The 27,093-nt window shown below is 37.8% G+C and overlaps 1 protein-coding gene across 4 annotated transcripts; it reads left to right on the forward strand.

Moving 5' to 3' along the window:
• Positions 1-749: 749 nt before the first annotated feature.
• mlt (tubulin folding cofactor E like protein mlt) lies at positions 750-22,405 on the forward strand. Of its 4 annotated transcripts, none has more exons than XM_065236198.1 (9): positions 750-1,623; positions 11,654-11,771; positions 16,792-16,921; positions 16,979-17,481; positions 17,541-17,630; positions 17,705-17,804; positions 17,867-18,051; positions 18,118-18,249; positions 21,626-22,405. In XM_065236198.1, exons 2-9 carry the CDS (start codon positions 11,659-11,661, stop codon positions 21,813-21,815), a joined length of 1,443 nt encoding a protein of 480 aa, XP_065092270.1. In that variant the 5' UTR covers positions 750-1,623; positions 11,654-11,658; the 3' UTR covers positions 21,816-22,405. The 4 variants fall into 4 exon arrangements, with proteins under 4 accessions (XP_065092270.1, XP_065092271.1, XP_065092272.1 ...); XM_065236199.1 differs by having other exon boundaries at positions 750-1,123; XM_065236200.1 differs by having other exon boundaries at positions 750-1,061.
• Positions 22,406-27,093: the final 4,688 nt, after the last annotated feature.

Here is a 27,093-nt window from a genome sequence, read left to right on the forward strand (position 1 = left end):
TCCTTCTTGTGCCTTTTGTTGTGTACTGGAGAACACCACCACTCACCGCGCGGTGAATAGACACCGTTTGGTGAGACCGGATGGAATACAGCTTTGAAATCTGTGTAAGGGAAATCACATTTCTCAGGCAATCGGTGATTATTTTTATTATCATAGCAACAGTTGCACATTCGTGAAATTTTCAATAGTGACATTCTGAAAATGATAAAGTTTCAAATTTGACAGATGCGTAGAAATATTTCTGATCGATTGGTGAAAAAATGATTGAAATTGGTTCAGGTGCAACTGAGTTATTAGCGTTTAAAATCTTTAATAATTTTGTTACATGTTCCATTCTCGGTTTTCACAAAGTGTACCCCATTTAAAATTAAAGACGTAGTCCTACGTCAAAAAAACTTCATAGCGGAAAATTTTCCCGATGATAACAAATCACTGACACAATCATACTTTAGCAATCTCTATAGTCGCTATACGTAATTTCGATCATTTTTATTTTTTCCGAAGTTGATATTTTAACGATCAATTAGTAGCATAGTTAAATACCTTAAATATATAGTTAAATAAATAGGATCTTAGATTAGACAGTGTCACAACCGACAATGAAACCTATACTAGCAATTTCATGGAAACGAGTTTTCCATATGATTTTTGTCGATACACAAAGGAGAACACGAGCAAACATTGTTTATTTACTTTTTTCTCACCTCTCGTGTAATTTGCGTCGCGTCCGTAGTCGATACTCGTACATACGCTTGGTGTCTCGGTCGAATAGCGAAACTCGTGGCTTCGGTGCTTATTTTCTCTCTGCTCGCGTACTAGGCAAGATGTGCGCGCGATTTAGAAGTAACTTGCCTGGAAAATTGCAAACAGTATTGTATCACTGACGGAACAAAGCTTGTTTTGGGGCCAACAACGACGGTGTAAATATCCACACACCCACGGAATCCGGTTCACAGCAAAGAAAGCAAAAAATCATTAAAAAAAAGTTTTGTGTTTTCAAAGTGTTGACCTTGCATCTCTGGTGTGGATTGCTGGGAAAAGTGATCGAAAGAGAATCTAAGGTTTGTTCTCGGAGGAAAACGAGCAGAATAAGCAAGGAAAAATATGTAAATCTTGACCTACAGTGAGTGAGTTTATGACTGTGGTATTTCTATTTTTGTCAGACGTAAACAAGCAAAATCTGTGATGTTACGAAACGAATAAGAGTTTCAATGTTAACCAAGCACATCGAGGTATAAATAAACTGTGAATTTGATGAGTAGAATAAGGCGACCTATAACCACTTGTCGAAACGAGAGTGAACATCTGTGAGAAACTCGAAAAGTAGCACCATATCGTCAAAATACCGCGCAATTGAAAAAAAAAGTGAAATCACCCTAGCGTTTTCAATGATATACAAGCATTTAGTATGAAAATAAACACAGTGCTAGACTAGTACAGAATAAAGAGGAGAAAATCGTTCAACAGCTGAAGCTGTTCGCCTTTGCTCTTACAGCTACTACCAGTAAATAGAAATACGTTCAGGTGTCATCTGTATTGACGACAGTGGATGATTATTTCAATGATAAACGCATCTTCTATTCGAATATTTCTCGTTGCTGGATAGACAATCCCAATCTGAAGGTAATTAAAAAAGAAAACAGCACTTTACCAATCAAAGATTTGGTAGTTATATATACACACACGTGCTGATTGACTAATATCACAATGAAAAACCAGTTTTCGTCATGACGATGTTGCTGCGTTCAGTCAGTACGTATTATATTTTTCATTCATCAGACAAACTTTTGATCTAGCGAAATATTTTCAATGGAAATATATTGCTGGAAAGGGGTACAATCTCATTTGTTCATTACGTGTATCCAACATGCTCATTGTGCATTGAATATTATTGTGTATATCACCAACGCGACCAACTACCAGCTTTGGAATAACAGAGACCAGTAACCACTACGACGCGACGCGCGTGCATCCATCAAATGCTATGAAAAAGTTTCTTTGTTGTTACGTTAGCCACCTTCTTAGCAACGTCTCTAGTTAGGTGGTAGCAGGCTGTCGGTAGATACGGTAGATACAGACACATGATGAATACGCCAGTTTGTTCTCGCTTCGAGTAAGCTTTAAGTACCACCGTGTGTACGATATTATTCATCAGGGTGGTTCACGATGGTTTCAATTAAAGTAGCTCATTTTACAGTCACAGGTTTACATTTGCACTGTATCCTTGAATTATTCCTACGAATTTTATATATACGGCATTCAGCATTGTATACTACTGAACTTGAAAATACAGATTTCTATTCTCAAAAGCCTATTAGTCATAAACGAAAACCAAATGCTATATCAACTGGATGTCAACTCAGGCATAATATTTGATAACGGCACAAAAGCATTTGTAAACAAACATTCTAAGGCCCTTTAGACGCGAACTAAAGTACGCCCACGCAAACCAATACCACTTACGGAAAGGTGATAGTTGCCCCTATGCGATGATGTTGTTGGTTTGCGTGGGCGTACTTTGGTTCGCGTGTAAAGGGCCTAAGGTTTGTTTACAAATGCTTTTGTGCCGTTATCAAATGTTATGCCTGAACTATTCTACCACAAGACACATCGCATGTTCCATATTTAATTCCAAAATTCTAGGTGTTGGTTGCAAAAATTTGGAAAATTTCAACACAAAATAGTTAATATTAAAAACAATATCTATCAATGAAAAAATTATAAAGTTAATAACACAACACACGCCCGATACACCACCCTAACCACGCACTAGTCATACTTAGCGTTGTCTATTCACCAGCGGGCTCGTGCACTCAGACAACCAAACCGGACAGCTGATTTCTATAAAGCTACAACATCGAACGAATAAATAAATACAGAAACCATGATTTAGAATAGCTGCTAACTGCTTGCTGCTTCGTTTCCTTTATCTTTCGTCATGTAATTTATAATCACTCGTAATATCCATAAAACCCAAGTTTACGATATAAACTGCGCAGAAGCGGAACAGCGATTTCGTACTACAACACTCTTCGTTCGTTGGAAAAAAACCTCTTTGTTTTGTCTCGTCCCATAGAAGGAGTAAACGGATCGATAATCACAACAACTCATTGGCCAGCGTAGTCTCCTTTTACCACACGTTGTCGCTCGTATACAGTGATGTTCCGATTTTATCAAAGATTGTTGTTCTCAAATTGTTTGTAGTATAAATGCTTACATTTAATAGCGACTCAAACAGCGACGTGTATTTTCGAATCAAAGGCATTGGGTACGTGTTAATAAAATCGAGACATCACTGTAATTGTCTAAGGGTGTTGAGGCTGGGACATACTGCAAACACAGAGCAAAGGCTTTACTCTCCAACAGACATCGTCTGGTTTCCGCTGTGTTGTAGCACAATAACTCATAGCCTGTCGCTACTGAAGGTCAGCAAAGTTCAAAATGACAAATATAGTAATTTTGTGCGTTTCCTGTTGAAGAAGATCAAGATTAATGCAAAAGTTCAATAAACAACTGGTACCAGTTGATGATTGAGCGAATAACTTTACTTGTGGACAAATTCCTACATAACGCTGGATTCGATTTATGAATGCAACAGTTTAAATATGTCATTTTTTTTATTATGATTACTGCAAAAATGATTTCAGGGTCGCGTGTTGATGCTAACATAATAAATTACTAATTTAAAATTAAGCATTATGACAGACGTATCAAGTAAAGTCATTACACATCTTCCGCTTAACCCTTTATAACAGCATTTCTAAATTATGTCGAGGCTGAAGATTAACGGCGCCGGTGGTGTAGTGGTAAGCGTCAGAGTGAGAGCACCCTTCAAAGGCGTGCCCCTTTGTCAGTTAAAATTGGATTCCTTAGTAACAAAAATATGCAATGACACCGATAATGACCATGCATCAGAACCCTAGACTTAACCACTTCAAACTAAAGCCCTACAGTAAAAGTATGGACGTCTGTCATAAGTTGTTCCAATCGAACCGTCAAAATGCACCGCTTTGCTCGATTGGAACAGCTTTTTTCAGTTTTGTGGTGACAGTCGTCCATACTTTTACTGTAGGGCTTTACTTCAAACTAGGGAAAAACGAATAGAAAATTAGGTATCACATAGATGAAGTCTAACTAACTCGTTTTTTTTCCTTGTTTCAAGTTCACCCTCGGTTGACAAAGCCGAGTATTGTCACTATCAACAAGGCATAAAAAGTAACAAGACTTAGATGCGTTCCTTTGATTACTGAAATATACTACACTAATAAAAATTCAATGATTATTTTTATGTGTCTCACACATGAATTTTTGCAATGTGATAAACAAATGATATATATGTGTCGGGCACATATACTTCTTATGTGTACACATAAAATTCATGTGTAACCACACATACTATAAATTTGACTCATAAATTTCATGTGTACTTCTGAGTGGTTTCAGTTTATGTGTGGACACATGAAAATCATGTGGAATTTTACATGGAAATTCGCAAATAAAAATGTGTCGAATTTTATGAGTGTACTTTGAAGTAGTCAAGACTAGTGGTAGATCGGTGGTAGATCTTACATCCAGTAACGTACCACGGAAAAGTGATCTACCCACATTACGGGGCATGCTTCCAGTTACATCATAATTCATTAATAATGAAAGGAACTGTGACACTTTTAAATTGGACAATATTTTGCTAGTGCTGGATATTTTTCTCAACCTCTGCACTGCCCATAAAAGGATAATTGTCCCATATATGCTTGATTTCCTATTCATATGGGGCAGTTATGATTTTATTAATATTTCCACCAACACTTTCTGTTCACTCACAATATTTATATAGGGTAGATGTTGCTTAATATGCTGTGTCCAAAATAAAATGTTTAATATGCTGTGCCCAATAAGCAGCCATCGGTTGTGTTTTTGATCATATACAAACACAAACAATTGTGTTTTTGATCATATACAAAACTTACCCTTATCACATGAAGACTTTTCTTGTAAATAGATATTGGATTAAAGTCCCCTTCTTATAAGATATAATAGGCCTATCGGTCGATTAAAGAATGTTAATTAGGTTCATAAGTGTCTACGGCCCGCAAATTAAAAAAAAAAATTGGCGATTGTCTACGCATGTTGAGGGAGGGGGTCTAAGACCTCTCGAAAATGGTATATGTAGTTAATGAACATCCCAGGATTTATCCGCTCTTATGGCGTTAAGCTCCAACTCGGATTAAGTTTCAATCCCGTGCATATAATCGTATTGATTAACTATGATGTCGACATCAAAGCAGCCGGACAGTCTTGATCGGGATTTAATCCAAGGATAATACCAGTTGGAGTTTACCATTATTAGAAAGTATTGTGTCTTAATATGCCTTTGTAATGATGTGCCCAATTATTTCCTATGATGGTACCTTATTTTATTATTTTGCATGATTATGTTATAAGGCGTTCCCAGCAGCAAATTATCCGTGTATTCACTTCACATACATTTTCTGAACATTTCTCAATATGTTTGTGTTGATTTTGATGTTACAAGCATAATACAGTAATTGATTAATTATTTTGAATAGGTCTCTGTTATCATTTCTCATTTACACCATACGTGTTTCTGTAATATTGAAATCTAGGCTGTTAGAAAATTGTAATAATTGAAGAGCTTTGAGTGGGTTGGTTTATTTCGTTTAAATTCCTTATAATTGCTTGTCTTTTAACAGATACGCGTGTTTCGTCTACTACTTGCAGACTTCATCAGTGCCAAGTACTCAACATCACTGTTGGTGTTGAGTACTTGGCACTGATGAAGTCTGCAAGTAGTAGACGAAATACGCGTATCTGTCAAAAGATAAGCAATTATAACGGAATTTAAAGGAAATAAACCAACCCACTCAAAGCTCTTTATAAAGGGATTCCGTTAAGAGGTTCGACAAATTTAAAGGATTGTAATAATTGTTTTGTGTTTGGGGGAAGTTTCAAAAAGTTGTTGGGTTATTGCTCTCCTGTGATCAAATGCAGCAATCTTGCCAGTACGATACGCATACAGGTCTGGTCCCGGTGTGTGAGATATTTACTCATCAAACCAACCTGATCGTTTCTCGACTTTCTCTGTAGCTCCGACAGTATTTGAGCGACTGCCCTGCTGACGGCATTCCAGGTGCTGTCCTCTAGACACATGTCATCAACAATATTCTCTGCATTAAGGACAGGCACCTCCCTTCACACTGCTTCAAATCTAGGACAGTTAAAGACTACGTGCTCCGGTGATTCCTCCACATTCCACACTCCGTGCAGAGGGGTGACGTTGCGTGTCCGAACCGATGTAGGTACTGCCTTAAGCCACCAGGAATAGGAATTGCGTCAAGTGGAAGTTTACCTCTCCGTGCTAGCTCTTCACCCAGCTGGAGAGAATCGGTATTACCTTGTGCGTCAAACTACCGTTCAAGACGGAACGAAATTAAAATTACGCCGAGTCAGTGACTTTTTAATAATTGTTGTAACACTGAAAAATATGTTCCACACGATGGTGATAATGGATATTTTACTTGATTGTAGTCTTGAATGGTTTGAGCACGCTTATTACAGATTAAAATATCTGAATTTAACATTTGATAAAATATATGCAATTTAATATTTGATAAAAAATATGGTTGCTTCGACCCACTGTGAGTGAATCACGAAATCGATGATTTTAACTCTCTGAAAGCAAAATTGACAGGTTGTATCTGACAAACACATACTTTACAACCTCTTCTTGTAACTCTTGCACGTACAAAATATCATCATAACATCTAATGACCGTCTATATACCACGAGGACATGTTTTGAGCTGTTTTAGACCCCCACTCCCACGCGTGGACAATCACCATTATAAATTTTCAAAAATTTGTATTTTTGGAAATTTGCCATTTGCCCGCCCTCACCCTAAACTGTCCACTTAGTATATGGACAGCCCCAGGCATAGAAAATCATTTACATTCATTTCATGCAATTATTTACATTCATTTGCCTCTAACTTTTTTCATCAACAGTATTCCGCAAAAAGATGTACAGAGCTTTTGTAGGTTTTGTTATTAGCTACAACTTTTGCTCATTACGCAAATCTGTATCTCTTATGCATCACGAATTAGAACGGGCAGAAGTTGTTACAGTTTTTCAGTGAATGTAAAATACATTCACTGAAAAACAGTAGTGACTTCTGTTCGCTCTAATTCGTCATACATAAGAGATACGGATTTAAGTTGCTACTAAAAGTTGTAGCTAATAATAAAACCTACTAATGTTTCATAGACTATTTTGCGGAATTCTGTTGATGAAAAAAGTTAGGGGCAAATGAATGTAAATGAATTCACGAAATGAATGCAAATGATTTTCCATGCCTGGACAGCCCCTTAATACTGCTTAACTAAGTGATTAATATTTCAAACATTTAAAAAAATGTGGATCTTCCATATTTCTGAAACAATGTTTGATAAAAATACATTAATCTACTTTGAAAATGAGCTTTAGAGATAATTGCGTCTAAAGTTTTATGTTTTATTAACAATGTCATGGACATGGGACTCCGCTAAGTCGCATAACTCGTCAATTTGTATTGTATCATCTTGAAATTTTGGGAAAATAATCTTAAATTTATAAACCTTCGATTTGTACCATTAAAAAAAAATCATTTATTGAATATCTGCAGGTAGACATGACCCCTTAAGTTTTTTTTTTCATAAACTAGTTCATGTAAAAGATCGAGCTTTTATTCAATTTTTTTTTTCTATGGATATTTTTGGTTTTAAGCCTTAGTCAAGAAAGGGAACATATCAAAAAATATGTTGATATATTCAGCCAAGGTGACCTGCCTCCTGGTTCAGCCCCTAGTATATACAGTAGTTTTAAGCCTGAAATAACCCAAACATCATATTAAATTAACTATAACCATCAGAAAGTAATAAATTGGTTTCTTAGTAGAATACACATACGATCAAAAAATGTTTTTTTTTTTTCTTTCTTTAAGCCCCTTCATTGATTTTGCTGAACATTTTCGCATAAGATTATTTTGACATGAGAGGTGTCTTGTTTGACCTGTCAGGTCCCGAATATATTTGAAATCATGATAAGGCATCTAGGTTCTAGGAGTATATTGATCAATAAATAAAGGCTAACCCAGACGATCGCTGGGCAAAGAGTAGTATAGTAATCAGCTTCATTGCGCATACACACAAAGTGATCGACCAAAGTTTGTAAATAAAAGCCAAACTGAAAGGAACCTGCAACAGCAAACAGACAACGCACTATGTTCCTCTCGTTCCGTTGTTCAAGGTTAGCGCGCAATTGTACATGAAAAGCTCACAATCACTATAAAATGAAAAATAACAGCAAAAACGATCGTACCACCGCGCGCCAATTCACATCAGAGCGCAGCAGCAATGTTTCACAGACTTTTTCGGCCACCTCCATGTTGCTTTTTTCGCATGTAAGATTAGTACGGTTCACTGCTGCATTTACGTTAGTAAATGCTTTTCGAGGTGAGACAACTTTTGCAATTATCATCCACCTCCGGCAAACAAATAAAATATGCCCTGGCGATGAACCAATCTTGAACCACGTTTCCTTTCGTGCTGTGGAAATTGCTGTATTGTTGCTCAAACTTAATACTGTAACATGGATAACTTGATATGTACTTTTTGAGTTTTTAATTTATTTGATTGATTGAAATTATAGATGAGAAAAACGGATCACTTAGGTGAACGATTCAGAACCGGTTCATTTATATGGGTGATCCGGATATGTTTAATGGTTCATCGGATCACTTTAACATAGTTCAATTTGGAATTTTGCGAAGGTTCTCTACTACTCTACAAAAATCGTAAGAAACTCATTTTCATCAAATATTCAGTTGCTCTTCGTCAAGGAAAAGAGGTTTAACAATGTAAAGTAGTTTTTGTCAGCACCGTAGTAGTGGGGGACCAATGGCAACTAGTTTTTTTTTATTATTTTTGGCTGCTAATTCTGGGAACTCAGAGAAATAGTTATTGAGCACTGGTGAGTCGATGATGTAGTTCTTATTAAAACCAAATATCCGTGAATAAATCACTATCCATGAATCGTAAACATGGGTAGATCACCTTTTCGAGGTACGTTACGGGATGTAAGATGTACCACATCACATTCTGGCCCTAAGCTCTTCTTGTTGACGGTTATTAATCTCGCTTTTGAAATTGTAAATAAGAAAAGGTTGAGACCAGTATCAGTATCATCGCATGTTTTTGTCACTAAGAAGATTTATTTTGATTGCTGAGAAGGCGCATATTTAAGGGATCCCAGAATTTTCCAAAGATACGGAACTTGAAAAACCATGTGTGTCCTTTTCCTTGAGTAAACTTTACTCAACATTTTTATTTATTTTGAGAAATAAAATCGAAAAAAGTGTTAAAAACATAAAAAATGTCCTTTTTGAATATTTATGATATTTTTTTAAAGCTCATAAAAATACAAACTATTGAAATATTTAAAACCTTGGATACTTCAAAATTAACACAAATCGTAGAACAAGAATTTTTGGAAAAAAATATATCACTATTTTGGATTTTTCCTCAAATTAACAAAAAAGTATTTCTTTGTATATTTTTCCTTGAGAAACTTATATTTGTGCTACAACTTTTTGTCGGATGTCATATTGTTTAGAAGTAACTTTTTTTTGTATGGAAAATACGGTTCGAACGAAAACGAGAATATGGGCGTATAACTTAAAAGCTCTATATTAAGCTGTAACTATGAATCCAGGGTGGTTCAAAATTTCGATTATCCCTCACCCAAATGAATCGCTTCTAAATCAGGTTATGATCATTATCCCAAGAAATGTTAGTTCATTTGGGTACACCTGAGAACAGGGTGCATCCCATTCATTTTGACTTAAATAATGTTGTAGGGGAATTTACGTATTCTCGGCAACCTTAGCAGCGACCTTCTTTCTATAGCCTTTTTCTCTAAGGAACGCACACATATGCAGTATTGGTTTGTTTACAATCTTTTGCTGCCAGCTGCTCTAACAATTTCAGTCGAAAGAATTGTCAAAAACTGTTTTGAAACGCTTTTACATAGCTCCAATCTTCTCTAGTGAGAGCGAGTATTGTCGGCAATCAGTTTTTCTTCGGCAACCGTTCCATTTGAACTGCATGTAAATCTGCTGTTCTATTATCGGCAACTCGAAATCAGCTACAATTTGTAGTGCGTGTGTTGCATTTCAAGAAAACCTTGCTAGATTGCATTTTCTCAGTGGTAAAAATATAGTCAAAGTGAAGCTGAAAGCATAAAGAATCGTTTGCATGCATTCAGCGAAGTGTTTTCGTAAGAAAATCCAGTGAAAATAGTGTTTCAATTTGTGTTGCCGAAAATAGTTTGTCATGCCGAAGCCGTCATTTCCCCTATGTATATAATTATGGGATCATAAGCTGTTATGATGATATTTTGTATGTGTAAATAATAAAACAATTGGACAAATAAAACCTGCAAATTTAGCTTTGACAGAGTCACAATAAGCGATTCTCTGATCGCCTCTTCGCGAAGCGTGAAGAGCGAAGAGTGGGTGAGATAAATGACAAAATCGCTTATTGCGACTCTCACGTAGCAAAATCGGCAGGTATTAGTCAAATACAAACTTCACAAACTTTTCTTGTTGCTTACACAAACAAAATATTATCATAATATCTGATTATTCGATAATATCAGAAAAAAAAATCTTTTAGGCAAAATGTATGGAAGGCTTGAGAAAATTGCCTATGCCAGTGCAGTATGAGTTCACATCCATATGACCTCAAATTTTGGGAAAATTATCAGGGCCTGATTTGGAATCGATATAGCTGGATGGAGCATAATCGATATTTGCCAAGCGATGCCAAGCGTCAAGCGTCTAGGATAAGCTTCTAAACGAAGCTTCGATAGAAGATTCTGAAAGAAGCTTCTAAGTCGGCGCCGCCGGGATGTTCTGAGGCATCTCTGATCACGCCTTCCTTCGGATGGGAAGTAAAGCCGTTGGTCCCCGGTTCATGAGTTGATGGGTCGATAGGTAGGGTCCAGGTGTGGGAGCTGATTTCCTGGCACGTCGGTAGCATTGGTGCTCAGCACGGAAAACAAGATCGACGGAAAAAACAAACCCTAGGAAAAAAAAAAAGAAAGAAGCTTCTTATGGAAGCTCGTTTCTAGACGCTTACCGTTGCTCCACTCCTCTGACTAACACTGGCAGGATAGTAAATCTTAGAAGCTCCGCAGTAAAGAAGCAGGTTTATGGAGCATTTAATCGAATTAATATTGCATTTCCATAGCCATTCATGTATACTAAGGTAAGGTGTATTATGAAATCGATCTCAAACTTGACCAATCAATCTAAAAGTGGTCTTCAGCAAAGTTGTAACTGAGAAAATTAAATTCGTATTGAACATTAATTGATGTGCATACTGTTTTGCTTTAGGAAAATTCAGCCAGGCAGCAATAATCTACAGAAAAACTTCAATCTGGCGACTATAGCATGTTCGCATAGAAACCGCAAAATCATTCATGCTGAAGGTCTCCAATGTTTGATTTCAAGGCAGTATGTCTCTGTCTAAATGAGCTGACCATTCGTCACAGTTAATTCAATTTCAAACAATTTTTTCGGTCGTTCTTCTTTTTACAGCAAAAATGCCGACTCTACTGGAAGCCTTGGAAGAAAAATACGGTCTCGGAGCCCAGAAAGCCAAATTGGACGAGACGCTCGTATCGATATTTGTGCCCAAATTGCCACCTAGGTTGAGGTAAGCCATAATGAATGCTATTTCCTTCGGAACATATGACAACCTTGAACTAACTAACAAAAATAAATATACCATTAAATGACCTTACAATATCACAAAAAAAGAACGACAGAATGTATTTCATAGCGCACTGTATTGGTACGAACGTGTAAAAAAGTGAAATCATTAGCGGATAAAGAATGCGACCATTCGACGAGGATTGGCTCAGCTCGCTGCCGATTCTAATAGTGTACATAGTCGACTAGATCCACTAACACAATTACCTCGTTCGCGAATCGCGTTTGGTGGGCCGCTAATGATAGACGGCTATTATATCATAGTTTTTGCGTTTTGTTTTGCTCGTACTGTTTTGAGAGCCGCCGCAACCACACCAGCATACAATTACAGTAGGTACATATGTACAGTACAGGTATACTGTCATGATCAAGCACTCAAAACACTACGATTGTTTGGTAGGGTTAATATTTCTCATGGCTACGACACAACAAACCAACATGGAGTAGGGGAAAACAGTCCATAATGCACCCTTGGGTCAAATGGCCCCACGCGGTTTTTGGATGCTTTCCCATTACTAATGCTGGGAATTGATATGTGTCACAATTCTAGTTCAAGTACGGAACTAGCAATACTGCTTGTTAAACTCACGAATTAACAATCGGAAATCTATTAAAAACAACGCGGGGCCATTTTACCCCAGGGGTGCGTTTTAAACTATCCTACCCTACAATAGGTATACGGTCGCAGTATATTCGACCAGACACGATGATGTTGGCCCCATCGAGATATCAACAATATCAATGCATACGCAAAGCGAAATCCAAAATGCGGTCAAATAATCAATTGGCTCGGCAATGCTGTCTAGCATAAATACCGGTTTTGTGATTCTTGTTGGGCAAAACTTTCGAGGTAACCCCTACTAGAATATAAGAAGGTCCATGAGCTGATTTAAAATGTACTAAACAGGAAATGGAACCACTTGGGGGTTTTCCAACAGTGAACAGTTTAGAGGGAGAGGGGGGTTGGTGAATGTGTACGCCGATAATGTTCAACAATTTGTATGGATGATTGTCCACGAAGTCTGAAACCTCTCAAAAACTGTCCACGTAAAATGTGGAGAGTTCCTTACAATTAAGAAATCCGGTAAATTCGGTAATCTGGTCGGAGATTATTAGGAAAGAAAGCTAGGACTTTTTTCCTATAGTGCTTCCCAAATAAACTTCAAAAGGCCAGTGTAGTATGAGGTTACATCCAAATGAGCACACATGTTGGGAGAAAGATCAGAGCCTGATTTAGAATGGGTTTATTGGCATGGAGCAAAATCGTAACGCAATGAATGTCTGATCCGGAAATCTCTTCGGTGATTATTGAAAATTCAACAAGGCAAAACTTATAGGGTTTTAAGTGTTTGATTCAGTAAAATCCTGCCATTTTGACAGAAGTTCGAATTATTGGAAGTTTCATCAGCATTAGTTTGCTGAAAAGTGTACTGATTTGTCATTCCTTTATTTAACGTCGGTCTCTGTTCCGCAATCTAGTGGCAATCACTGGGGGACATCGATTGCCATCCATTGACGGCAATCGAATGTGCAGGGAGGCAGTTTCCACACCTGCGTAGGATATCGTACCCATTCAACAACACACATGGGCTCGGTACCAACGACTTTACTTCCCTTCTCAAGGAAGACGTGACCTGAGACGGGACTTGGCAATCGGGTAGCGATTTCAAGCCAATTTGTTGTCAAATCCGAGCCAGTTTCTGATTGTTCGATTTGACAGTAGCAATCGTGGAATAAAAAGGACAGAGGGATCGCATCAATCTGGCTGGCAGTGCACGGAGAACAAATTCGTTAAGTTAAGATGACAATCCTAATAGTTTCACATGGAAAAATATTGTTTTTTGAAAGAAACCTATAGTTATTCCAACATTAATTTGACCGTCAACTCAATCATATCTACCTAATAGATTCAACTGTTCATCTTATACTCAATTCAACTATAACTTTAATCAATTATAACAACCGTCAAATGTTATTTATTTTTATAATTTGGTTTCAAGCGATCATCATAAATCCACATACTTTTAACTTGTGATGCGTAGAGCAGGCGATAAGATAGCTGATTCTCACGCAGATGAACACTGTTCAAATCTAAGTTGAATGTTCTTGTTCACTTTTTATGATTTTGCAGTTGTGTTTTTTGAGATCGATAAAGAAGCAAAACAAACTTCCTTAATATGTCGATAATGAAGAGCAATTCGTTTAATAAACATTGTAAAATTTTGCTTTCCTAACAATAGTTTTCTTGAATCAACTAAAGCATAGTTGTATCATAGAGGTAACTCTAAGACTAGAAGGTCCCGAAATAACGTGCTCAACTTTTTGGCTCAGCTCTGGTACCCTCTTCGGTCCCAAGCTAATCGATTCACCCCTCGAAACATAGGAAAAACCAATAACCCCTCATTTTATCTGTCAAACTTTCATAGCGAATCAAAACAAACATTTCGACTAGAATGGGATACGTTAATCGTTTGCTTGGGACCAATAGGCTAGTCAAGTAGTGAGCCAATTTTAAATCGTTAGTTTCGTATTGATTGTTGGTATTACTCCATCACTATTGAGAAATGATGAAGTATTCGATTTTTTTACTGTTGCCACTCTTGCATTTTTCACAAGGATCCGACTTTAATTGAAAGGTCCCGCTATTTATACCCTTCGGAGTGTTGAAACACCCTCCAAAGGCGCGCCCCTTTGTCAGTCAAAATTGGATTCCTTAGCAACAAAATTAAGGACACCGATAATGACCATGCATCAGAACCCTAGTCTTAACCACGTCAAACTAGGGAACAACGAATAGAAGATTAGGAATCACATAGATGAAGACAACTAATTCATTTTTTTTCCTTGTTTCAAGATCATCCTCGGTATACAAAGCCGAGTCTTGTCACTTTCAAAAAGACATAAAAAGTAACAAGGACTAAGATCTGTTCCTTGGATTACTGAAAAATCCTGTTCCCCTAGTTTGAAGTAGTCAGGACTAGGAATCAGTGGTAGATCTTAAATCCCGTAACGTACCACTAAAAGGTGATCTACCCACGTTACGGGGCTTTCAGGTTCTTCAAAGCATCCTGAAGTTTAGACGTTGATTTTCTACAGGCTCAACAAAACCTTATACAATGTCCTGATGTATTAAAAGTAATAAAGAAGTTCTACAATGCCTACATTTCAGAGTAATTCAGATTCTCCAAAATAAAAGCTCCTGCTGCCTGAAATTCAAGATGAACAATTTTTTATCTACTGTATGATTCCAAATCAGACCTTTAGTTGTTCAAAGTGTCTTGGAGTTGGAATTCTGAAGTACTGCAGGCTGACTTGCACGTTTTTTGTAAGAACGTATCGCATTTAGTAAGGCTATTGTTGTATCGTAAATGCATTCGAAAGCTTCGAAATATCATGTAGGACTTACACTTGTATAAATAACCTATATAAATCATAAAGAATTTCTACAGATATTCTGTCATCATTCTGTGAATCATTCAGTAGACCTTTAAACCCAATGTCAGAGAAAACTGGTCTGGCAATGAAAATGGTTTAGCTTACAGTGCTTTCTCGATTTTATCAGCTCCTCTTCGCATCAGACGAGCAGACGCATCTGCTAAAAAGTATTATTTTCTGGAATTTTCATGAAGGAAAGCAATTAACAATTTTATTATTTATAAATACGATGTGAGGTTTACAAAACGATACTAACTTTGAACATTGTGATGATTTATACCTATGAGCCTCATTATTGCATGAATTTTACACTTCAAATTATAGGCTGAACTCTTGACATATTTAATCTTATTAAAATAACTATAACTAAACTATGTACTAATCATTCATATAGTAAGATATATATGTATATATATATAGGGGAAATGCATGTAATGTCGGCCTAAATGCCCCTAATTTGGGCCCATACATAAATTCAGCAATCAACTAAATTGTAGAAGGGCCGATGATTGAAAATTTTCAAACCAAAGCTAGGTCCTACTGCTTGAGACAGGGAAGATGATTTATTTTGAATTTATTTGACGTTGTGAAAAGGCTTAGCAAAGGACGTACCATTTCTGATGGCAAGCACAACGGCTTAACAAAAAGGGCCCATCCACTAAAAGATTCACAAAAAGGCTTATTAATTTATGAAATTATATTGTTATCGATTTTCATATATTTTTGAAAGCTTTTCGCATATTTTGAATTTTGTATACTGAGATACCGTTACTATTGTTATTGTGAACAATATAAATGCCTAAAATACTTCAATGTTCTTAAATATGAATTGAATAGTGGCGGAAAAATTTAAAAATTTTCTGGTATGTTTATGTTTTGGACATAGGCTCATTTCAAATGTTACTCTAGATCTATCAATGAAACAGTCATCGGTTGTCATTGAAAAGCAATGCAACTATGTTCTGTCAATCTAATTGAAACTTTGATTGGCTCTGTTGTCTTGTGAATTTTAGCTATAACGGCCTCTTTTCTGATTTTTATCTCTCAATCTATGGAATCTACACGAAAACTATGTTGGAATGAAATTTCTAGAGCAGTATAAGAAACATTATGCCGTAGACTACACATTTTTATATCATATGGGAGAAAAGTTCGTTGAACAAATACTTTAAAATTCTTCACTTTTAAGATATCTTCGAGCATGAAACTAAGTTAAACTTCAATAAAATCACCTTTAGTCACAAAGTTGGTACATAACACATTAGCTTCGCTATGAAAGTTGTTACAGTAGTTTTCGTTGTTTCAATCTCGAAATACAAATATTATAAGGCGTAAATTACATAAAAACATAAAATTAACTTGAAGCACCTCTAAATCATCACCGATTTTGCTGAAAAATTGCACAGAAGTTCAAATTAACACAACGAACAGTAATCACGGTTGACCCGGTGCATCCCGAACATTTCTGTTAAAATGAACAGGTCTAATATATAACTCTTAATATCGAATATACTTGCTTTACAAAACAGCGTACCAGAGCTACTAATCCTAAACGATTGCAATATCGACAAGGCGGGTGAACCAGAGGACTTGCGCCGAAAATGTTGCACCGTCAAGGAGCTGGACCTTGCCCAAAACAAACTGGAGAATTGGGATGAGGTATGATTGAACCAATGTTGATTTATACATGATACCATCGAATTTCTGCTATTTTAGGTCTTTGGAATACTTTCACATATGCCCCGTGTAGAGTTTGTTAATCTGAGCCTGAATCGGCTGGGTGGTCCTATCGAAATTTCGCCCCCTTGTAAAATGGATCGACTCCGCAGCCTGGTGCTAAACAATACAAAACTGGAATGGTATGGCGTCGAGACCCTACTACGATTGCTTCCAGTTCTTGAGGAGCTCCATCTTAGTTTGAATGAGTATACACACGTGCTGATTGATACCATAGTGGATGATGGTTACGAAACTGAAACAGCTGACGAAACGAGCTGTGATGAAACAACTTGTCAATGCCCGCATGAGCAAATCCAATCTAGTCGAGGTCAAAAGCGTAGCGCTTCTGAAAGTTCTCTATACAAGAAAACCGAGGCGCATCCAGGTGTCAAGAAACTGCATCTCACCGGAAACCGTATCAGTGAGTGGAGCGAAATATGCAGAGTTGGACGATTGTTTCCAAATCTGGAAGCTCTAGTGCTAGCGGATTGTCCGATTGAGTAAGTTTACAGTAATGATAGATTTCGTTCACACTTTGAAATTTGATATGTTTTCATAGCTCACTATGCCCACCTGATAACAGCGAAGAGGAGCAAAGCAGTTCAACGTCTTCCCAGTCTACAAAAACGGAAAGCCATGAACATTTCAAGTTCGTGTCATATATTATTACCACCATGGTTGATCAATTAATTGATTTCTAACGTTTTCTATTTTGGCCTGCAGGAATTTGACACTGCTGAATTTGAGCAACGCTAAAATCGATTCATGGGACGACATCGATCGATTAGCACGGTTTCCTGCCTTGAAACATCTCCGTGTGCAGGTAATTAGGGTCTAACGATAATTGGATTTACATTAATCACAATGAATGCGAATCCATCTCAGTGCTGGCCATTGTGGGATAAATGTGACTCAACTGAGCATGAACGACGGCAGCTGTTGATTGCCAGGCTACCGAAGATCAACATACTGAACGGAGGGGACGTGATCGGTTCCGTTGAACGTGAAGATGCAGAACGATCATTTATTCGATATTACCTCGACAAGCCGGAAAGCGATCGACCCGAGAGGTACTTATTTATTTATGAGATTTTTTAAGTTTATAAAAAATGGCTTGATTATCAAAACAATTTTAGATACTTTGAATTAGTGGCTGTGCACGGTAAATTAGACCCATTGGTAAACATCGATTTAAGGCCAGAAAGAAGAGTAAAAATCACCTTTACATACGGAGAGACAAGCGAAGAGCGCACTGTGGATGTATATAGGTAGGAACTCGTGTTTAATACTCTCTTCTATTTTTCAGCTTATAAAAATATACATTATAAATAAAAAAAACTCAAAAGAGCATTCACCTTAGTCATTTAGCCCACATGATGCGTGGGGACGGTAGTTTGAGTTTAAGATACTGACCCTCCTCTTTAGCGCACAGTGGCACAATTATGAACAAAGATAGTTAAATGGTTTTTCTCTCCTTTTGATCTTATAGATTCTGGGTGTCTTTGAAGAAGTTTCTTACATTTTTATTCTATATCATTAAGATATAAAAACCTGAATTATCATTCTGCTAGCATTACACATGCAAATTCACTTTTTAAAGTCCCGAGATAATGGGTGCATGTCTTGGATAAAGTTTCAGATCAATGCATTTTAAGAAATTTTACTGATGACATCAAGTTTCTACAACTTAACCCTAAAGAGATAAAAGTAATTGGATTTTTTCAGGACTACCTGCTTAAAAATCGTCTCTAATAGAGAGAAAAACATTTTGACCGTATTTTTTTTTGCAGAATTGTGCCACTGTTTGGATTACTTTTCAACATCAGTTAGTCACATAAGCTTGAGCTTTAAAATTTATCATTGTATCATTAAGATTTTTACAAGAAAATTCTTTTTTTTTTATACCGAAAAATTAAAACACCATTTCTCCCTGTGGGTTAGCATTAAAAATAAACACTGGCTGAAGCTAAGGTGTAGAAAATGTTCTAATAATTTACAAACAAATCTTAATTACCCAGATTTTGGTCAATTTCAAATAATTGACTATCAATTGAATAAATAATAATTCGAAGTGAAGCAGTTTACTGATATCATCATATTCTACAAAATTTTCATGATGGCGAGCTGGAAGCTGAGAGTAAAACAGCAAATCATATCGTAGGTAATTCCTACATTGCGAAAAATGTTATAGCTTGAAAACAGTGGTCGATTTGAGATAATCCAATTAACTTTGTACACGGTAACTCGCAACAACTCCAAATTGAGTCGAACATGCTCATTTCAGCGGGAAGTATGGCTACTCAAAAGTGAGTAGGCGCACTTTTACTCACTTTTGAGTAAACGACGTTCTCGTTCAGTGAGTCAAAACCACTCTGTGATATTTTCGGCCGGGAAATTTCTTTTTTTATTTGTCTTGATAAAAAAAATGAAAATTACCTGTTCCAGATTCATTTAACTTGAGCTGATGACGCCTGAAAACCGTCTCCGCATGCAATTCCTACTTACCTTAATACATTTCGGCCGGTGTTAACAATAATTTCGCCGTTTCTTAGAGCGTTTGCTCAGGCACGGCTAGCAATTTTTCTAAGTCCCGGATTTAGCTGACTGAGTGGTTTTTGCTCAGTTTGACAATTATCGTTTACTCAGATTTTGACAACCTTATGTATCAGACGAAATTAAGTATACGATCGGCTCACGCGGTGAGTAAGCTGAAGTAAGCGTGTAGCCTTTAAAAAGCTTATGGGATATAATTGAGATAAAGTGATTCGTCACTTTAACCGCATGTACTCAAGACTTGAAGTGAATTCGTTTATTATTCAGTTCCAACCTGGAACGGGTATCAAGATTTGATCTGCTTGTTTTCTGACAAACGTCAGTTTGATCGTTAGTTTTTTAAATCTACGGCAGGCTGACAAAAAATTTGCATTTTACTCTGGGTTGGAATAGAGTCGGTGTATAATGAGTCACGCCAAGAGAAAACCAGTTGAACTCGCATCACGGTTTTCGAAAGATTCTCTTTCTTTACACTTGGCAAAAGAGGACTGCTACATCAACTTCAAATGACTTCTAGCAAGCAAAAAAAAAATAACAGCTGTTGTAAATCATTATATCAGTGATTTTTTTTCCAATCAACTTAACAAAAAAAAAAAAAGAAATTCTCATTACTGATCGTTACCAAACGTATCCCATGACAATTTAATGCTCGTTGCGTGTTTATGATCATTTCTTCGATTATATTTTATATTTTATTGCAATACCTTTCGTGGATCTTTCATAACATCGTAATGTTTGTTTACTTTGCACGATAGGTAGCCGGTTTTACAGTTCAATAGGTATAGACTTGGCTTCACTCTTGGCGTGACTCATTATACACCGACTCTAGTTTGACAGATAAAATGAGGGGTTAGTGGATTTTCATATGTTTCGAGGGGTGCATAGATTAGCTTGGGACCGAAGATAGTACCAGAGCTGAGCCAAAAACTTGAGCTCGTTTCTTCGGGACCTTCTGGTCTTAAAGTTACCTCTATAGCTGAACTGCTCGGAAAAAATCAGGCATTTAAGGCTTTAAGGCTTCAAAACAAAGAAAACTTCATCACAATGGCAAGACTCGAATATTTATGCAAGGCTGACAGTGTTTTGGAATTAAAATTAAGTGAAACAGCTTTAGAAATGAGAGTCAAAGTTTTACTGAACGTTCAGCTGTTGAAAGTTCGGTAGAAAAATACTGAAGTCGATAATAATTTCTAAATGTGCAGATAGCTTAGTTTAAGGATACTTATGTAATGTATCGAAGAAATAAAACTAAATAATGTGTTACCATACATTATATGTCCGTTTTCAGCACATGCTTAAAGTGTTCGAAATATGAATCAGGACGGTATTACATTAAATACTTTGAGGTAAAATTAATGTTTTATTGTTGTATGTTTCAACTAAGGTCAGAAAATACAAAATCTAATTATATTCTGCAGCGTGACGTCACGAATGAAATCAGTGTTAATCGGCTGAACCGTTTTAAAAACTCAGTGGTACAGTTTACAAGCACTTAGTCGTTTTTTTCTTTCGAAAAAAAAATGTTCTGGAAATTCCGAATTTTAACTTGCAAATTGTCGAGGAACAGCGCGGTGAAAGGATGTTGCTCGTGGACAATGCAGACATGTGGTTTACATCTCACTGCAGTCTTAAAAAACAATAGAGAAAATCTACCCAAGAAAAAATCAACTAAGTCCACGTAAACAGTACCACTGAACTGTCATCAGATTGAGGTTAACCCCGACTGTGCCAAACCTAATGGACGTTTACATCACCAGTAAAATCCAGAATTTGATACAGTGTAGAAGCGATTTAACATCCGGAAACCAGTATTTGCACAACAGAAGAAAGAACCGATGTGCGTAGGAGATATAATTGGAAATGTGTTTTTTCCCCTCTGGATATACAAGGATGCTATACAAATCTGTATGTGGAGTTAATCATTTACATGATGATTCATAATCTAAACAAAAATGATTTATAATCTCTACGATTCATTAAATTGGGAGGCGCCATATGCTGTTTAAACTGTCCTTATACTAATATCCTGTAGTTTATAGACAACATAAGAGATAAGACAATTGACTCAATAAATTTATCTTCATTATACAGAACCGTAGTGGATCTAAAGACCCGTTTGGAAAGAATCGTTGGACTTCCAGCATCAAAGATGCGTCTGTTTTATGTTGATCAGGATTTGCGCGACCTACAGGGACTGGAAGAGATGAAGTACCCCCACAAAAGGCTATACAGTTACAATATTCGATCTGGCGACGAAATAATCATCGACCAAAAGCATTAGCAGCAAGACTGCCGTTTATCCAATGCACGAAGTATACTGTCGCTATTCGCATAACAGTCCTATGTAGATAGGAAATCCATAGGACATGGGACTGTTATGCGAATAGCGGCAGTATACTAATAGAAAAAAAATACAATAATGAAAATATTGGACTGCTATTGTTATATGCAACGATGCTATCAAATGTATAACCTATGCAGCTGCTTAATATCTTTCTCTCAATTTACAATGCGCTTAAAACATCCGTAATGCTTTATTTTAAAAGAATATTTAAAAACGTAATAATTTATGCGTATCCCAGTGTGAACAGCACAAATTCAATTGTACTATACTTACTAAGATTTAAAAAAAATCAGATAAGTTGACGAATAAAAGGACTATTGAGACAATATTGGTAGTTGTATGAGTAGTCTTCAAACTATGGGTAATGTCTTGCCGAATATAAAAGCAGAACTGAAGTCATAATTCTACTTAAAATATATACGAAAACATTGATTGTGATGAAACCTATTTGTTAAATCAGAGATAAGAACAGTAGTAAGTAATATTCTACTAAAGTAAGAAATAATAAGGCAAATTAAAAAAGGAAACCAACTAATAAGCAATATAATATCACAGTCCAACGCAGATTACAAAAAAAAAAGTTGTAAATACAGCGAACTCTCTACAATTCGATATTGGAACCATCGAGTTATAGTATTATCGAGTTATAGAGGGATCAATCCCTGTTACTCTCTGAGACCTTACTCTCGTGCATGCAATGTACAAGGTCCCTGGTCTAGAGCCACGGGGCCAATGGGGTGGGCTATCCAACAACCTCTTTTCGTCGACAACGTCATGCTTGACAGGCGGAACTCACAAGGTCGGGTCCGGACAATACTGAGGTGGCGACACTGATCAGGGCACAAATTTACTGCTCGGTCATCTAGCTTTATCACTTTTTATTCCGTTTACTTACGAGCCTCCAGTAGCGTCTGTGTTCGATTCCTGGTCTGGTCTAGGAATTTTTCGGGTTGAAAAATTTATCGATATCCCTGGGTATAGAACCATAATTGTACTTACCACACAATTACTCTAATGAAAAATTGGAAAATGCTTAGAAAGCTCTCAATTAACAACTCTGGAAGTGCTCAAAGAGCACAAATTTGAGGCCGGCGTAAAGTCACAGTAGGGGTTTTTATTTCAGCAAGGGGTAAGTGACGACATTTCACACTTTTTCTCATCTCAACACATTTCACCTACTACATTTTCGGCGTTAAGGGCAGACATCTCCCTTCATTGGATCACTTATGACACCTGGCGGAAGAATGAGGAGCGCAGAAAAGCAAAAGCCGCTATAGAGTGGGTGAGAACCAGAGAAGCCAAGAATTAAGCCCGACAACGGTATTCGGCTCAAGAGAAAGAAGTCAAACCAACAATCAATACGAAACTAACGATTTTAAATTGGCTCACTACTTGACTAGCCTATTGGTCCCAAGCAAACGATTAACGTATCCCATTCGAGTCGAAATTCTAGTACTACACTATGTTTGTTTTGATTTGCTTTGAAAGTTTGACAGATAAAATGAGGGTGTTTGGCCAGGATACGACTAGGCCCTACGTTGTGTTTTTACAGTGTGATGGAAATCGGCAAGGCGAAGACTTTTCCACAGTATAATTAAAACACTGCAATTATTTACCACTTGGTTCACTGTTTTATTGCCTACGAAAGGCATCCTGCCTGCTCGGAGGAGGAACGAATAACTTAAACTATTTACAACAAATGAGTCCTTAAATATTATTCCCGAACAATAAAACTCACTCACAATAATTATTTACAACTAAAAACAACCATACAAAATGTAAACAATAACAAATGCATACAAAACACTATGATACAAACAATGTGGATCGCATCGCTACCATCGTGGCGGGGGGGGCTTTTACTGGTAACGCTTTATATATTCAAATGCCGTAGAGCCCGGCACCGATGGTGCGATCCAACAGAGGGGTTAGTGGATTTTCCTATGTTTCGAGGGGTGAATCGATTAGCTTGGGACCGAAGATAGTACCAGAGCTGAGCCAAAAAGTTGAGCACGTATCTTCGGGACCTTCTGGTCTTAGAGTTACCTCTATGGTCAAACACTCTTGCAGGCGGGACAAGCGAGCGTGGGTATACTTCCTGGCTGACGATGGGGAGAAAACCGCTACAAATGGCGATATTCGCCTGCTCTACGACATCTCACGATGACTGAGTGGAGCAAGGATGAATCCGAAGACGCCAGTAAAAAACGCTACTGGACTGTTACTTACCGACCTCATTGACCAGCTGAAACGTTGGTTTGAGCACTTCGAAAAACTTCTTCAAGTTTCGACGTCCAACCAGCCATCAACAACTTGGCATGATTCGCCATGACTGTGTGTGATAATTGGTGAGGCATCATGTTACTGTGTATTGTGACGACCCGCGCACCATGTTATCAATTAAATGGGGCCGTCACATTGTTTAGTTTTTTGTATGCCACCTCAAGGTAACTCTAAGACTAGTAGGTCCCGAAGAAACGTGCTCAACTTTTTGGCTCAGCTCTGGTACTATCTTCGGTCCCAAGCTAATCCATTCACCCCTCGAAACATAGGATAATCCACTAACCCCTTATTTTATCTATCAAACTTTCATAGCGAATCAAAACAAACATAGTGTAGTACTAGAATTCCGACAAGAATGGGATACGTTAATCGTTTGCTTGGGACAAATAGGCTAGTCAAGTAGTGAGCCAATTTAAAATCGATAGTTTCGTATTGACTGTTGGTAGAACGCTGTTTCATTAACGGCACTTATTTCAAGTTCAAGGCGTTGTTTGTTCTACGGTTGCTTTCGTTTAGCTCAAGTTCACTGCGTAGCATTCGAGAAGGGTAGTATATAAGTATTATTATGAATAATAAAAGGGACTCAGTGGATTGTTCACCGTCTTCAATCAGATGACAATTCCAGTGCCGCCACCCGCGCTACAGTGTTGTTCTCAAAGTTCTGTGCAAAATTATCCTGAATCAGATACAGGACAAGATCGACGTGACTCTCCGGCGGCAGCATGCAGGATTCCGTCCCTCTATGTGGTATTCATTGACTACGGAAGCAAATTCGACCGACTCAATCACGGATGTCTGTGGGATGCCCTGAGAAAAAATCTAGCAAGTAAACTAGCAATTCATATGAGAATAAACTGCCAGTTCTACCATAGAGGCAACTCTTAGACTAGAAGGTCCCGAAGAAACGTGTTCAACTTTTTGGCTCAGCTCTGATGCTCTCTTCAGTTCCAAGCTAATCGATGCACCCCTCGAAACACTAACCACTCATTTTATCTGTCAAACTTTCATAGCGAATCAAAACAAACATAGTGTAGTACCAGAATTTTGACTAGAATGAGGTACGTTAATCGATTTGCTTGAAACCATAGGCTAGTCAAGTAGTGGCCAATTTTAAATCATTAGTTTCCACTGGTTGGTTCTACTGTGATCTGTCAAAAGTTCATGGTAAACAAAACAGTCAGCTGATCGCAACTGTCTCGTGGACAGTCTTATTGGTGCTCAGCACGAAAAACAAGATCGACGGAGAATTAATCGAGGAAAAAGAAAATCATCTTCGTAATCAATTAATCAGTAATTGTCCTGATGATCAATTAATATGTAGTCTTGAATAAAGCAAACTTTTCCGTATATTATGACAGCGATGGCAGATGAGATCAAGAAGTTCACTTTGCTCGATGGATGGTTCAATGTTGAGGCACCGATGTTGAGGAATCGATACGTAAAGGTATGCTCTACAATACTGTTTAGAACAGAACGTGTCAAAGTGGGCATGACAAGGTGGGTCTCCGAGGGACAACATTTATCATGTAATAGTAATTCTACTAAAGTGCATCCTACTGCAGCCGGCGCCGGTGGTGTAGTGGTAAGCGTGATTGCTTTCTCACCCCAAAGGGTCTGGGGTTCAATACCAGCAGAGGTCGGTGGGATTTTTCAGAGGTATAAAAATCTCTGGTCACGTCTTCCTTCGGAAGGGAAGTAAAGCCGTTGGTCCCGGCCCATGTGTGTTGAATGAGTGCGATATCCTACGCAGGTGTGGAAGCTGCCGATTGCCGTCAATGGATGGTACTCGATGTCTGTCGATGGGCACTAGTTTGCGGAACAGAGAGCGACGTTAAATAAAGGAAAGAAGCATCCTACTGCACTGATCTGGGATTTATAGCACTGATGGACAGGGTCCTCACCCTTACTTATTGTCCAACATTGCAACAATGTAGGATCCATCCCTGAGTTGTGACGCCACCTCAAAGTGTAACAAGAATTATCGGCATCCTAGACGCAATCCCAACATGCTTAACTGACACCAGCTAGGGTGTTTGAACTTGCGGATTGTCGGTGTCTTTTATTAATGGGTTGGGTGGGCGTCCATATCTGACGATACGAGCGCATGATTTATTTGCCTACACCCAACAATTAAATCATTGGACTTGTCCACATATTAGCAAAATATGCTCTTCGACCTTATGGTCGGCAAAAAAAGGTCCTCCGTGGCGCCCTCGCCGGACGCCACACTCAGCAAAGAAATTGGAATGGACTCACCAGTTGGTTTTCGCTGCTGTTGTTTGCTGCGCTGCTGTTATCGGCAGCGACGATGATGTTCGACCGTTGGACGGCCAACGATTTCCACGTGGGTGGACGGTGATCTCTCCAACAATGGCAGTTGGTATCCACCAAGCCCCGATACGCGATGAGAAATTTGATCGCTTTCCACCGGACAAGGTGACGGTTGCCGGGATCTTTCGCCCCGGGAAAGCAGGTGATGTCGTCGGAAGGAAGTTGGATGTAGTCGTCGGCTGTTGAAATTAATATTAAGCACAAAGCACAAAGCACAAATGTTGTTCGACGAGCACATTACCTGGCCTAAATTGGTTTTCTATCTAACCTATGCCGCACACTACATTTAGCTTATGATTTGCTATAACTAAACAATCAACGATAAATTAGAATTTTAAGTACAAGTAAAACCACGTTGTTTTCACTCACTATACAAAACTATACATTAACGCGAACAAAACGACACACTTCCACTGTAAACTGCGGTTCGGACGAAAGTGAAGCGAAACCGTGACCCTCAGATTAGGGAAGGTGACCTCGGCCGAACTTAACGGAAGTTCGATTTTCCCGCGAACTTCTTCGAATGAGATCGGTAATGCGAGAGATTATTCTGATCGTTGGCCACTTGTTCAAAGTCGGGTGTAGCCACTCTCTCTCTTTC

The sequence above is a fragment of the Ochlerotatus camptorhynchus genome, unplaced genomic scaffold (assembly GCF_037179485.1).
Source record: "Ochlerotatus camptorhynchus isolate MF236.1 unplaced genomic scaffold, CSIRO-AGI_Acam_v1.1 ptg000535l, whole genome shotgun sequence".
NCBI lineage: Eukaryota > Metazoa > Arthropoda > Insecta > Diptera > Culicidae > Ochlerotatus > Ochlerotatus camptorhynchus.